Source organism: Propithecus coquereli, unplaced genomic scaffold (assembly GCF_000956105.1).
Source record: "Propithecus coquereli isolate 6110/MARCELLA unplaced genomic scaffold, Pcoq_1.0 Scaffold30, whole genome shotgun sequence".
Classification (NCBI taxonomy): domain Eukaryota; kingdom Metazoa; phylum Chordata; class Mammalia; order Primates; family Indriidae; genus Propithecus; species Propithecus coquereli.
Window position 1 is genome coordinate 4,092,962 of NW_012148619.1, and position 14,466 is coordinate 4,107,427.

The 14,466-nt window shown below is 39.4% G+C and overlaps 1 protein-coding gene and 1 pseudogene across 1 annotated transcript in view; both read right to left on the reverse strand.

Annotated features, from left to right (window-relative positions):
- Positions 1 to 14,018, reverse strand: part of DEPDC7 (DEP domain containing 7) — an 18,228-nt gene extending 4,210 nt beyond the window's left edge. The window contains exons 1-4 of the mRNA XM_012649662.1: positions 13,894 to 14,018; positions 3,845 to 4,235; positions 1,606 to 1,736; positions 615 to 804 (exon numbers count right to left, since the gene is read on the reverse strand). Of these exons, the coding sequence (XP_012505116.1) occupies positions 615 to 804; positions 1,606 to 1,736; positions 3,845 to 4,235; positions 13,894 to 13,966 (785 nt within the window). The 5' untranslated portion in view covers positions 13,967 to 14,018. The remainder of the gene's footprint in view (positions 1 to 614; positions 805 to 1,605; positions 1,737 to 3,844; positions 4,236 to 13,893) is intronic.
- LOC105814544 overlaps positions 13,972 to 14,466 on the reverse strand; it is a 35,826-nt pseudogene continuing 35,331 nt past the window's right edge.

The window sequence follows — 14,466 nt, forward strand, 5'->3', positions numbered from 1 at the left end:
CTCTTGCTCAGGCTGGTTTTGAACTCCTGAGCTCAAACAATCCGCCTGCCTCGGCCTCCCAGAGAGCTAGGATTACAGGCGTGAGCCACCGCGCCCGGCCAGCCCAGCTAATTTTTAAATAAATTTTTTGTAGAGATGAGGGTCTTGCTATGTTGCCCAAGCTGGTCTCGAATTCCTGGCCTCAAGCAATCCTCCTGCCTCAGCCTCCCAAAGTGCTGGGAATGAAGGTGTGAGCCACCATGACCGTATAAAAGCATATGTAGTCAAAGGATTCCAAGAATTTGTCAAATGTTTATTTTGTTCCAGGTCCCTTTAAAGGAATTTTAAGAGACCAGAGAGCCCTACATGTTAACAAAGAAGATAGACCATAATCATTTTCTTCACTTAATGTGCAAGTTACATGTGAAACAAAAATGAATATGAAAAATGAAATTTAAAATCTTTTTTTAATTTTGACTAACATAATTTTGTTCTTCGGTTTCTCAAATACTGATAATATCAACTTACAATACATATCTATCCTATGGAAAACAGAATTGAAAAGATTATCTTAAAACCATTATCTGTAATCTACCCACAGACACATTCAAATTATTACATGTATTTCCACATACTGCGAGTCACCGTAAGCCTTGAGAATCCCTCGATCCAGATAGTTACTGGTGTTGACCATGTCAGGCTGCCTCTTAGGTTGAGAAACTTTAGGTACAACCTCTTGCTGTTTGAGTAATGAGTCAAGAAGTGGAAGATCTACAAGTTGTAGTAGACGCCCAATTGTTTCTTCTTGCCATACTTCATTAATAACTACATAGGAAAAATGACAAGGGGAAAAGTAACAATCAATAGTTACTATATGCTCACCACAATATTTGTCTAGGCAGGTCTAAGCTGATAAATTTGTGGCCAAAAAATAAATGAATAAGAAAAAGTCAACCTTATGAAATGCTTTCTTAGAGCAAAATATAACAATCCAAGATTTGTTTAGAGTGTAGGAGAACAGACTTTGGACAACAGGAATTCTTTTCATTCTTTGTACTGTAAAAGCAATCTGTCAGAGATAAGAGATCAAGTCATATAACATGTTAATAAGGACTCTGGAAGAAAGAACGACTCATTCAACCTAAAAACTGGTTTGAAACTATTGGCTGCAGATTATTCCACTCAGGGTTTCCACAACTGGGATGGGGAAGGAGAATGGAAATCAAAGTCATTAAACTACATTTCACTGCCACAGATAAGGAGAAACACAAGAATTCTGTTAGTGTTTTAATGTAACTTTCAAATTTTATTTGATCTAATAAAATCTTAGGGAAAGAAATATCTAAGAGCATATTTTAAATAAAAATCTGCATGCAAAACATCTCAGATTTGAACTTCTGCCAGCTAATGGGACAAAAGTCAGTGTTCAAGAGTTGTAACACTGAACTATTTGTTAAAGATAATAGACTTCTGTTAAAACTTCATATAAATAGCTTTAATACATAGTGTGCTCTTTCTCTGTGCTTTGAATATTTAAATTCCAATAAATGTTAAGATCGAAAAATTTTAAATAACTGTATCTGAAGTTAGTCTTCTATTTCTTACTTTGCATCATCTTTAGCTTACCTTGTGGAGATAAGGTTGCAGAGATATTTACATCATGAGGGGAGGTGGCAGGCTTTAAACTCAGATTTTCCCATAGGTCCTCTAAACTGGCTGATTTGAAATCAGATGACTTAAATAATGCATCTGCATACCTAAAATGAATTTATTTCATAAGTTAATGTTTACTAGTAAGCCCACAGAAATATTTGAGTATTTGAGAGCAAAAACATGACAAATGCACATTCTAAGAGTGGAATATAAAAACCATTTAGATTTAAGTAATTCAATGACTAAAATTGTAGTCACCAATTTACAAAAGTAATCAAACACAATCGCACTTCATTGTGTTTTCATCAGTTATCTCCATTTCTGGGGCATTCTTTGGTGGATAGTGCTTATCATTTTTCAAATACAGATCTATGTTCCTTGACCTGAAATTCTGAAACCCAAAGAGCTTTGAAAATCAAACGTTTATTTAGAACACACATGGTGGCAAAACCTGTCCTAAGACTATCATAGCCTTCATTTGTCCCAGTTAATATGAACCTTTTGTTCACCACAGAAATATTAATATGCTTGATTGCCAGATGCTGTCCCACATCTAGTGGTGTTAAATATATATGTACAAAATGACCTTTCTAAAATCTCCAGAGTTCCAAATTCCTAATTAGATGTATCTGGTCTCAAGGGTTTCAGATAAAGTATATGGACCTGCATCTGAAAAGGGCTGTGTCCTACCTTATCCTATTTCCTTCCCACATATAGAGGTAAATTTTATGTTTTAGATACAGAGTTAAAAGGTATTTGAAAGTCAATACACTAAAACTCTGACTTTAGGTCAGATCTGAATTATAAGAGTTTCAATTACACCTCTGTGTCACGACCACTGCATAGTTTAGCTGAGGGTAATAAAGGGGAAGATAAAATTGCTTTATTTCATGACAAATAATTAAGTTCATGATGTACTCATCACCCACATCCATCCAGTCACTGTGTCCCCAGTCTTTCTTTAAATGATTCCCTCCTCTCCCCTACTGCTATGCGGTTCAGCTCTCATCTTCTGTAGACTACAATATTACAACAGATTGCTAACTAGCTCTCCCTAATAGGCTGCCATAGAGTTACCAAGATAACCTTTCTAAAACACAATCTCATCACACTTAAAATCTTGCCGTGGTCTCCCCAACAACTGTATGATCAAGTCCAAACTCCGCCTCCTGCAAGCCTTTCACACTTCACATCTGCCACTTTTTGGATTCCAGTGATACCCTGCAACCTGGATTTCTCCCCGCCTGCCTTCGCCTTCGCTCTGTTCTCATATCACTGGGTATATAAATTCTCTTGACATGTTTAACACTGTAACTTGAAACAGAAAAATTGGTTTGTTGTTTCTGCTAACTATATCATGTTATTAAGTATGAAATGTCCAATTTCCTTAAGTACTAAGTTTACAGTTGATATCTCTGACATTTCACTTTGACACTTCTTGTTTGTATTGTGAAGATACATCCTCGGTCCTTTAAAACACACCCTTTGGCTTGTGATTATTTTTCAAAAATTTTTTAGAGCAATTTTTGTGAAACCATGGATAAGTCAAAAATTCATGTTATTTTCGATATGAATTCCATCATGGAACCAGTGCAGCGCAGACAGCTCAAAATATCAATGAAGTGTTTGGGAAGGATGTGGCTAATCAATGCACAGTATGTTGATGGTTTTGAGAAGTTCCGTTATGGTGATTTTAATCTTGAAAATGAGCCACATGAGCAACCTGAGACCAAGGTGGATTATCATGAACTGAAAGCTGTAGTGGAAGCAAATCCATTTCAACCTACACATGAACTAGCAGCAAGGTTTGATATTAGTATTTCAATAATATTGGACCATTTGAAACAAATGGGCAAGGTAAAGAAGCTGGATAGATGGGTTCCGCATGAATTAAACGAGTGTCAGAAGAGAAATCGTCTCAAAGCTTGCCTTTCTTTGCTGTCACGACTCAAAGGCGAACCATTTCTACACTGTATTGTTGTATGTGATGAAAAATAGATTCTTTCTGACAACCTCAAGCATTCAGCACAATGGTTAGATAAAGATGAAGTGCTGAAACACGGTCCAAAACCGAATATTCATCAGAAAAAGCTAATGGCGTCTGGTGGTCCAGCACTGGTATTCTATATATAGATAAAGAAGTCAGCATCTCATAAAAAAGTAGACAAAATCCTGCCAATATCCCCGTGATAATCTAACATTATATACTAACCTGGAAGGTGAACATAGTTTGTTCTCCTTGCCTAATTGACTGTTTTGGTTAGGTATTGTTGTGAATCTATAAAGGCTGCAACTACTATCTTCAAATGTAGGTTTTTTATCTTTTCCAAAGACTTTGGTTGGAACTGCTTCAAATACTTTGTAGTCCATAAGTGCTTGACACACTCTCACCACTTTGGCCCGAGGAATATCTACATCACCAAAATACTTATTCTGAATTAGGTGAGAAAAAATGACATCCACAGCTTCTGAACCAACAAAGCAGTCATTGTGTCGTTTTAAGTGGTGCCTCCGTTTTTTCACTTCCACTTGTGTTTGAAGAGTGTTTATAATGCTGCTCCATACATATGTAGCTCCAAATGGCTTCTGGGCCACACTGAAACCTAGAAAGAAGAAAATCACAGAGAAGCTGAGATTCAATAAGTACCTTGTCATTTGTAATAAAGTCTAAACAATCCTAGGCAAAAAGTGGTAATTCCAAAGTTATTGATAAGGAGCAATTATGAGGGCAGCTTATTAAAATACAGTTATTAATACCAATATATTAAAAAATTCAGTACCTGCTATGTGCTAACCACTGTTCTATGTGCCAAGATACAACAGAAAACAAAATAAAGTCCCATGTTCTCATGAACTTAGACTTTGTGGGAAGATAGAGAAAATATATATGTGTTAGATCAGTGTTGAGAAGAAAATAAAGCACAGTAAGGAAAAGAATATTTTAAATGATATGTCAGGAAAAACCTGTCTGATAAGGTCATATCTGAGCAGAACTTAAATAAAACCAGTAAGCAATCTGTGCAGGTATCTGGAAAAAGAGCAGGGAGAACAGAAAGAGCCAAGGCCCTGAGGTGGGAGTGTGCTCTGCCAGAACAGGAAGGAGGCCAGCACCGCCAAGGTCGCATGAGAAGAGCAGGAAGTTAGAGCAAAGGGGGAGTGGAGCTGGGGTTTGAGCCGGTGGTGGGGAGGGTGGGTCAGGGGACACATCAAGTAGGACCTTGTGGCAGTTACCAGTTATGTGCAAGGAACTCAATTAAGTGCCTTATATAAATTAATCTTCAATAGCAACCTACCTATGAGGTAGTGTTATCTCTATTTGAGATGATGGAACACAGATTCGGAGATTACATGTAACTTCCAGATATTACATTGAAAGAGGTAGTACTGGGATTTGGCTTGTGGTTTACATGACTTTGAAACACTTATCAGTCACACATGTGCACACACAGTCATATGCTATAAAATAAAATTTCGGTCAACAACGGACCACATATACAATAGTGGTCCCATAAACTGGGAATTCCCATCCTTTATATTCCTGTACCTTTTCTATGTTTAGATATGTTTAGATACCACTGTATTACAACTGCTTACAGTATTTAGTACAGTAACATGCTATACAGGTTTGTAGCCTAGGAACAATAGGCTATAGCCACTATACCATATAGCCTAGGGGTTGTAGTAGGCTATACCACCTAGGTTTGTGTAAGTACACTCTACCATGTTAACAAAATGACAAAATCACCTGACAATTCATTTCTCAGAATGTACCCCCATCATTAAGCAACACATGACTGTATACATATATATACACACACACACACACACACACATGCACGTTACAGGAATAAACTAATATTTTTAAAGTTTCCTATCACACAGGCTTACGAGTTAAGTACTCTGTAAGCAAAGTAACATAAGCAAAGTAACAATTTAGTTCCCGCCCAATTGGAGGTTATGACCTGTTGCCAAGATAGAGTGGGCACAGAAATAAAGTAAGATTTTAGCCAAACACAAAAAAAGGAAAACAAGCTTTCAAAAATTTCCTATTTTTCTTCATTGTAATAAACTGATATTTGGCAATCAAATGGAAAGAAAACGGGCCTTAGGTTTTGGTAAACTGACGGAACTGAGTCTAGCTAATCATCTACTTGGTGGCTGTCTCTTTTCATAAACACAGAGTGTGCCCTTTTATGTGTTATACTTTTCAGTGATCCTCTGAAAATTCAGTAGTCCTAATTTAAGCCCTCATTTTAAAAATAAAGGAAGTATATTACTTCCTTTATTTTTAGGATATTTTGGCAGAGAAGTTGAAAAATTATCACTTCCTTTAAGATAGTCTAAAAAGGAAAACAATATGCATCAGTACAATGGTAAGGAACAAGGGGAATTATAATTAAAGAAACTGCTACTTGAAATTGCCTTCCTACTTTTTTAGCCAAAATAGAACATGTAAGATGAAAACATAAGATATAAGGAGTGCACTGAACCACCAAGTTGTATTCACTTAGCATAATTTTGTAGCTATTAGCAATTTTAACATCTTTATCATGAAACATTAATAGCACACATACAAAGACCTTTACTGTTTATTTGTATATTTCCCATACCAAAAGTAGATGAGTAACTTACCTCCTACCCATTATTATGTTAGTTTAAAATGATCAATAAGATTGTTTTTAATATCCTAATTATATTTTAAAATTGAAGATATTTCATAAGGCAGTACTAAATAAAGAAGGAAGTAATTGTTGCCAGTCTTCCAAATATCATGTGAGCAGTTTCAAAAATTGAATTATGGAAGGCCGGGCGCGGTGGCTCACGCCTGTAATCCTAGCACTCTGGGAGGCCGAGGAGGGCAGATTGTTTGAGCTCAGGAGTTCGAAACCAGCCTCAGCAAGAGTGAGACCCCGTCTCTACTAAAAATAGAAAGAAATTAATCGGACAACTAAAAATATATAGAAAAAATTAGCCGGGCTTGGTGGAGCATGCCTGTAGTCCCTGTTACTCGGGAGGCTGAGACAGAAGGATTGTTTGAGCCCAGGAGTGTGAGGTTGCTGTGAGCTAGGCGGATGCCACAGCACTCACTCTAGCCCTGGCAAAAAGAGTGAGACTCTGTCTCGAAAAAAAAAAAAAAAAAATTGAATTATGGAGAATTAACTAGATACATCAAGTGGGAACTAGATTTACTACTGGTACAGTATTTAGTCTCTATTCATTAGAGCCAGAATCAGGCATTTGATGGCATCTCAAAACATTAGTAAGTCCAGGTCATTCCTGGTATTCAGAACTCAGGAGTAGTACTATTTTCAGCCACAACGCCTAGCTAATGAGTATTAGTAGCTAATACTCTTAACTTCCTAAAACACCAGAGATTATAAATGAGATTTAAATGAACTTTATGCCTGCTCTTTATTTTTTTTCAAATCTTCATTGTACTATTTGTAACAGCTGACATGTGAGTACCTAAACTAGGACAGGCTCTATCTTCTCATTTAATCCTGACAAACTTTGAAATAGTTACTAAGAATCCTATTTTGAAGAAATTGAGGCTCAGTGAATTAAACAAACTTGCCCTCAGTTACATGGCTAATAAATATATATGAGTTTTTCCTAGTGCTTAAATGTAGCTATATTAAAAGTCAGCCACCAGATAAGTAGTTTTAGCACTAACCTTTCATTGGAGACCTGGATTAAGTGACATAGCTTTAAGAGAGCGAATGAGAAGAAACAAAATGAACTCTTAAGATTTGTGAACCCTTAACCAACCTATTTAAAAATAGTAGTCACTATTCCTAAAATAAGGTAGGATATCATAAATTCTATAATAAACACTAGCCACAGTACACAGGGGTAAGACAGGAAAGGAAGACAAGCAACATTTAAACTTGCAGAGATCAGACTGCCTTTTAAGTACCAGTGAAATAGATTTATAGGCTAGTGATAATATTAAAAACACGTAACACTTGAGCTATAAGTGGGTCAGCATACAAATCCTAATGATAAGGCCAGGTCACTTAATAATTTGAGATCAATAAGACAATTGAAGGTGGGGGAAAGGGAGGGCATATACAGCCTCAATGACCTGAAAGAGGCTAATCTTCACAGGGAAATTAAAAAGAATAAACTTCCCCATATTAACTTGCTGCTTAAATGTGTGAAATCAGGATGTTTTGCAGGTTGGGTAACACTGTATAAAAGATTAAGGAACAGGTTAAAGCAGGATAGCAGGCATTTGTGAGCCACACCATGTTTCCAGAATCTTCCAGGCGGGATACAATCCCGCACTTTCAGGTCCCCTCTGTTCTCACTGACCATTCATTCCCAACCATTGCATGCTGGGATATTTCCCCTCAAGCATCACCACCCACAGACCCAAACTAACTCATGTTCATACAGATAGTTTAATACATAATGTACCCTGGAACTGACAAGTAAATGTGCCAAACCCACGCCAGGATAACATGTTTTTTTAAGGCTGACTTAACTAGTTGAACACATATCCCCCACATGCTGATTTGAAACTTGTTTATTCCTCATCTATTTATTCATCATCAGCTGAAATGAATATTAGTATAGCAGATTATGGCCCAGTGAGATGATTTCTGAACAGGATTCAATAGAACAGAAGTATACAATGAATGCTCTGTATGTCTAGCAATCAAAATTAAAGCTTCAGCTTGTCCTCAAACCTGACTTGCATATAAGCTGAACAACTCTTTAAAATTCATCACTATCTACATCATGTGCTTCCTTATTTACACTTGGTCAAGCATTTACTAAAAGCATCATGACCAAAGGAATCGAAGAGTCTAGAGACCAGCTACAATAAGCCTGGACAAGAGACTTAAACTCTGTAAATTGGTTTCTTCATCTAGTGATACAATAGTTGAACACTGTGTTTAGTTTCAGGTCTAAACTGCTGATTATAGGAATTTAAAGACTGAAGTTATATCTCCTCCCTTTATATGCAGACATTGAACACCAAATAAATATATGGCAGACCTTTAAGTAAGAAATGAAGCAAAGAGACAAATTTGACCCTATCAGATACAAAACTTTTTGGAAGGTTGCCTAATAAGAGGCTCAGAAATTAGACTAGATCTGTAACATACTACATATGCTCTTAGGCATTACACAAATATAGGTTAACATTCATTTTTCAGTCTCATCCTTATTTGTTTGAAAATAGCTATTTTTCAAAAGCTGCCCTTCACATGTGTTTGAACTCTACCAAAAAAAATTTACCAATAAAAAAGTTAAATTTCAAATATTGAACACACATAAATATTTGTAATACTAATGATCATCTTCACTTCTAAAAATTCACACTAAGTTATTACAACAAAAATTCCTTTAAAAAATTCCTTAAAAATCAAGTCATGCCAAGAAATTACATTTACTCAAAAGTTACAAGGGGATAACCAGCATCAATCATGACCCATGCAGTCAGCCAACTCTGGTCCTACAGTGAAAACCTTTTTAAGGGGAAAACAATTCTATAATCACTTCAAAGAGTAAGATTATATCAAATCCTTAGAAGTGAATCAATATACACTTTTTTTTTTTTTGGACAGTGTCGCTCTGTTTCCCTGGCTAGAGTGTCCTAGTGTCAGCCTAGCTCACAGCAACCTCAAACTCCTGGGCTCAAGTAATCTTCCTACCTCAGCCTCCCAAGTAGCTGGGACTGCAGGCAACCGCCACCACACCAGGCTAATTTTTTCTATTTTTAATAGAGACCAGGTCTCACTCTTGCTCAGGCTGGTCTCAAACTCCTGACCTCAAGTGATCCTCCCACCTTAGCCTCCCAGAGTGCTAGGATTATAGGCCTGAGCCACTGCACCCAGCCAATATACACATTATAAAAATGGATCCTAACGTAAGGCAGACATACACACAGAATTACTAAAACACACTACCTCTAAATGAACATATAACGATTTTGTTTTCATTCTCAGACTTTAGATTGAAAAAAAAGAATTCACATATCTGATGATTTTCCATAAAACCAAGAAACGGTGAGTTAATGTCTTATTTCTTTCCAATTTCCTTATAGTTTACAGAGGTTCGAATTATTTTATTGCCTTATAGATTGTTTCAACATAATACAGTTAGTTAGTCTGTGTTTGTTAGTTGTTGATTATTGCTAACTCCTAAAAAACATTTTTAAAGAAGAGTTAGCCCCAGTAGTTCTCAGTAGGCGGATTTTATGCCCCAAAGGACATGTCTGCAGACATTTTTGGTTGTCGCAATTGGGTGGGGGTGGGGTGGGGGGCGGGGTGGAGTGCTATTGGCATCTAGTGGATAGAGGCCAGGGATGCTGCTAAACATCCTACAGTGCACAGACGGCCCCCACAACAAAGAAAATGTCAATAGCACTGAGGTTAAGAAACCTTGGGTAGACTGAATACTCTTCCAACATGGAATCTTGTGCTAACGCAGCAGACACAGTACTAGGTGCTGTGAATACAAAGAGTTAGACCAGCATGGACTTTGGAGTCCCAGAGACCTGAGTTTCATTCCTGGGTCCATCATTTACTAATAATGCAACCTTGGGCAAACTGCCTAACTTTTCTGTTGTAAAACAGAGCTAACGCCACTTCTCTCAGGCATTTTGAGGATCATTAGATAATATATGTTACGGTGTTTAGCACAGAGCCCAGCAATTAACAGATGTATAACTAAAAACCAAGGGCGGAAACTGTCACAGTCTATAAGAGTCTAAGGAGACATGACAACTCAATGTAATGTAACATCCTGGATAGGATCCTGAAACAGAAAAAGAACATTAGGCAAAAACCAAGGAAATCTTAGTATGGACTTTAGTTAACAATCATGTATCGCGGCCAGGCGTGGTGGCTCAGGCCTATAAACCTAGCACTCTGGGAGGCCGAGGCGGGCGGATCATTTGAGCTCAGGAGTTTGAGACCAGCCTGAGCAAGAGCCAGACTCCGTCTCTACTAAAAATACAGAAAGAAATTAGCTGGACAACTAAAAATATATATATAAAAAATTAGCCAGGCATGGTGGCACATGCCTGTAGTTCCAGGTACTTGGGAGGCTGAGGCAGAAGGATTGCTTGAGCCCAGGAGTTTGAGGTTGCTGTGAGCTAGGTTGACACCACGGCACTCTAGCCCAGGCAACAGAGTGAGACTCTGTCTCAAAAAAAAAAAAAAAGAAAAAAAAAGAAGAAAAAAATCATGTATTAATATTGATTCATTAATTATGACAAAGAGACCAGGTGCAGTAGCTCATGCCTATAATCCTAGCACTTTGGGAGGCCGAGGTGGGAGCATTGCTTGAGCTCAGGAGTTTGAGACCAGCCTGAGCAAGAGTGAGACCCTGTCTCTACTAAAAATAGAAAAAGGTGTCGTGGTGCATGCCTGTAGTCCCAGCTACTTGGGAGGCTGAGGCAGGAGGATCCCTTGAGCTCGGGAGTTTGAGGTTGCTGTGAGCTGGGCTGACACCTCAGCACTCTACTCAGGGCAACAGAGTGAGACTCTTGTCTCAAAAAATAATAATAACAATTATGACAAATAGACCATAAGATAGTAAGATAGTAAGAGAAACTGAATATAGGGCATATGGAAACTCTATATACTTAACTTCATGACTTTTTAGTAACTATTCTAAAATTTTAAGTATTTTAAAAAAGTAGAAAGAAAAGGGAGGTATCTTTCTTCCTCTGAACTCAGAGGACAGTCTCCACCCTCGGGAGTTTAGCCTTTACCTACTCCTACCACCTGGATGATAATGACAAGCTCTGAACCATATTCAATCAAATTATTGCCCACTGGATGAGAAGATGTGACACATATCAGAGGATTTAACTTTTCATCAGAAAATAACAAATCTATAAATCCTAAATCATTTAAGATTTAAGAACATTTTAAAAAGTATTTTTTCAAAGGCAGTTTTAAAACATTACAGAATTGTCAAGACAAAGGAAAAGGACATTTGTTGGACAGTAACCAAAACCTCATGACAATAGATAAATGTAAATAGAATTCTGTCATGTTAAAACTGGAGAGCTGTGACTGAGTGGAAAAAATTCCTGTATTATTGACATCAAGATTGCAACACTTTTACTGGTATTGGTTTTGGTAGTCCAAAGTTTATTTTCCTGTATGGTATTAGAGATGCCATGCTGAAGGCTGAGATTGCCTCTGAAAAGAAAACTGCAGGAAGGTAAAATATGTAAAATAAGTCTCTACTAACAAGAACAATTTTAAAATATGTGAAAAGAACTATCAACAAAAGCAGGCACTGGTCCCTGCTTTAATTTACGCACATTAATGAGACAGCAAATGGGAAGTACTTTGAGCTCCCTGGAAAAGTGACACCAGGCAAACTTAAAGAATTAGGTTACAGTATAAAGGGATAACAGGATAGCATACCACTTCCCTGTCACATTAAAAAACAAGTGTCTTTGAAGTACTGGGTGAAGGTTAGGATATAGACCTTATTTCTTCCACATAAATCAGGTCCTTTAAAGGCTGTTACAACCCTTTTAAGGTATGGGAGAGTTACTAATCCATGGAGAAACAAAAGTACAAAGCTGCCTGCCAGAGCGTACGGAAAAGGGAATGGCAAGGTACCAAAAACTGTTGGCTCCCATTACCTTGCTCACTAGGCCTGTGACAAGGCAACTAAAGGGTGGAAGAGGGGTTAACAAATGCTAACAGGTAGGGACTCCAGCAGTAGTAAGCAAGGCAATTGAGCACACCAGGGGCCCTTCTCAGCCCACAGCAGCTGGTAGGCCAGGACAGCAGTCTTTTCCTTTGATTCAAACCTCGATAACCAGCACTACAACTCTTCCCTAAGAGAGTCAGCTACTTAATTGTTGAATACATATTCCCTTACACCATCTAATAACCTGTTCACAAATGCCCAAAGCCCAGAATTGGTACTTCAGGTATTAGAGAAGACAGGGTACCACGTTTTTAAGCAGGTGAAATATGGGGATTTCCTTCACTCAGAAAGTGACTCTAAAGGTTTCTCAAGACTGTTTTCAGTATCATTTGGTTTTAAATTCCTCAATGTTTTAGTATTTTTCCTCTCTTTCCAATGTAAATCAAGGAGATACTCTGTGGCCATTATGTGCTTATCTGAATCCTTTAAATGGGAGCAGACTAAGGTCAATATTATGATGTTTCTTAGAAAAGTACAAAGGAGAAATGGTTCTCTATCGCAATTTATCACTAGCATTTTGAAGATTAAAAAGAGCATTAATTAGTAAGTTAAACACAAGAGTGGGCCACTGAGATGCACCCATTTGACCTAGAGGAAGGAATCAGTTTCACCAGCTGGCATTTTAAAATGAAAGGCTTTTGTCAGATAGGGAACCAATTCCTGTAACACCCCACTTTGGAACTCCAGAAAGAGGAAAAAGTTAACTTATTCAAAAGAAAAAAAGGCCAAGTGTTATCTGGCTATCTTAACAGTTATCTGAGTCACCCCTATTTACTGAGTTGTAGATATGCTAGAATCAGCATTTTAGAACCAATCACCGGATTCTGTTCATTTGTTTGAAAGTCTGAAGAGACCAAGATCCTAAACAAACTGTTCCAAAAGATACGATTAACCTGGTGGCAGAATTCACCAGCTTCTCTCCTAATGTCATGTAACTATTTTTTTCAAAAAAAGTAAAAAACCTATATTCACTGAACTACTGCTTATACAGAAACAGTTAATAAATAACTCTTACACCAAGTTCCTGCCAGTAGAACTTATATAAGAAAAACCTCTCGTCTCTCCCTGTAAGAGTCTGGGGAGACAAGCGTGACTCGATTTCTACCAGTCTGGAGAACAAAGTGGGCGAGGGAGGCACTCGGCCCCTGGCCATACTGCGCAGTCAAGGTCTCTGGGTGAGGCAGGGGGCAAAGAGCTGTACACATTCCAGGTAGCATCATTCTTGTCCCCAGTAACCAGGTGGAGCCTATCGAGACCTACGGCGAGCGCCTGGCACGTAGCGGGCGCACAAACGCGCGGTGAAGGTGAAGTTTCGGTAACTTGGTAAAAAAAGTCGCGCTATGCGGGCGGCGGGGTCCGTCGGCCACAGCCCACCAGCAAGAGAGGAGCCCGAGCCACCCGTAGCACGGCGGGGGCGTCGGCTGAGCGGTCATAGCTGTGCGGGGCTCGGTAGCTGTGCCGGGCGGGGGTGTCCGAACGCCCCACGCCTCGCCCGCCTCGCGCCGCGACCACAGCCCGCGCCCCCCAATCCGCCTCTCGCCATCCCTGGTGGGGGCCCTCGGCACCTACCTGGAGGCCTGTGCGCGGGGCTGTGGAAAGCCGAGAGGTTAAGCGCGGCCGCCTTGTCCCGCACTGTGGCCATGGCACTCACTGCCCGGACACCGCCTCCCCCAGCCGCTTCACCGCGAACTGAGCGCCCGCGCCGCAGCGGCCGGTTAACTGGCTGGGGGCGGGGCTCCCACGGGCCCCGCCCACCAGGTCACGTGTCTCCCGGGGCCGCGTGGAGCCTGCTGCCCCCGCGCTCCAAGATCCCTCGGGCGCGTAGCGACACGATGGGTGGCCAGGTAGAAAGCACTTCACTGGGCCGGGCTCTGCGAGTCCGCGCCGGTACCCGGGCGGCCTGGGACTCAGACCAGCTGGGTTCAAGCCGCGTCCCACCGTGGATTAATTTTTGGACTCGGCAGCTGCTTAACTGCTCTGTCCTCAGTGTCCTCACCTTGAGGCGGGGTACGCTTCACGGAGTGTTTTTTTTTTTTTTTTAATGAGGGTTACAGAATAATCCATTAGCATTTAGTATTTAAGTGTTCAGCATTTAGTAATTGGGTCTGGAATAAGTGTTCAAATTATGTCATGTAATAAATG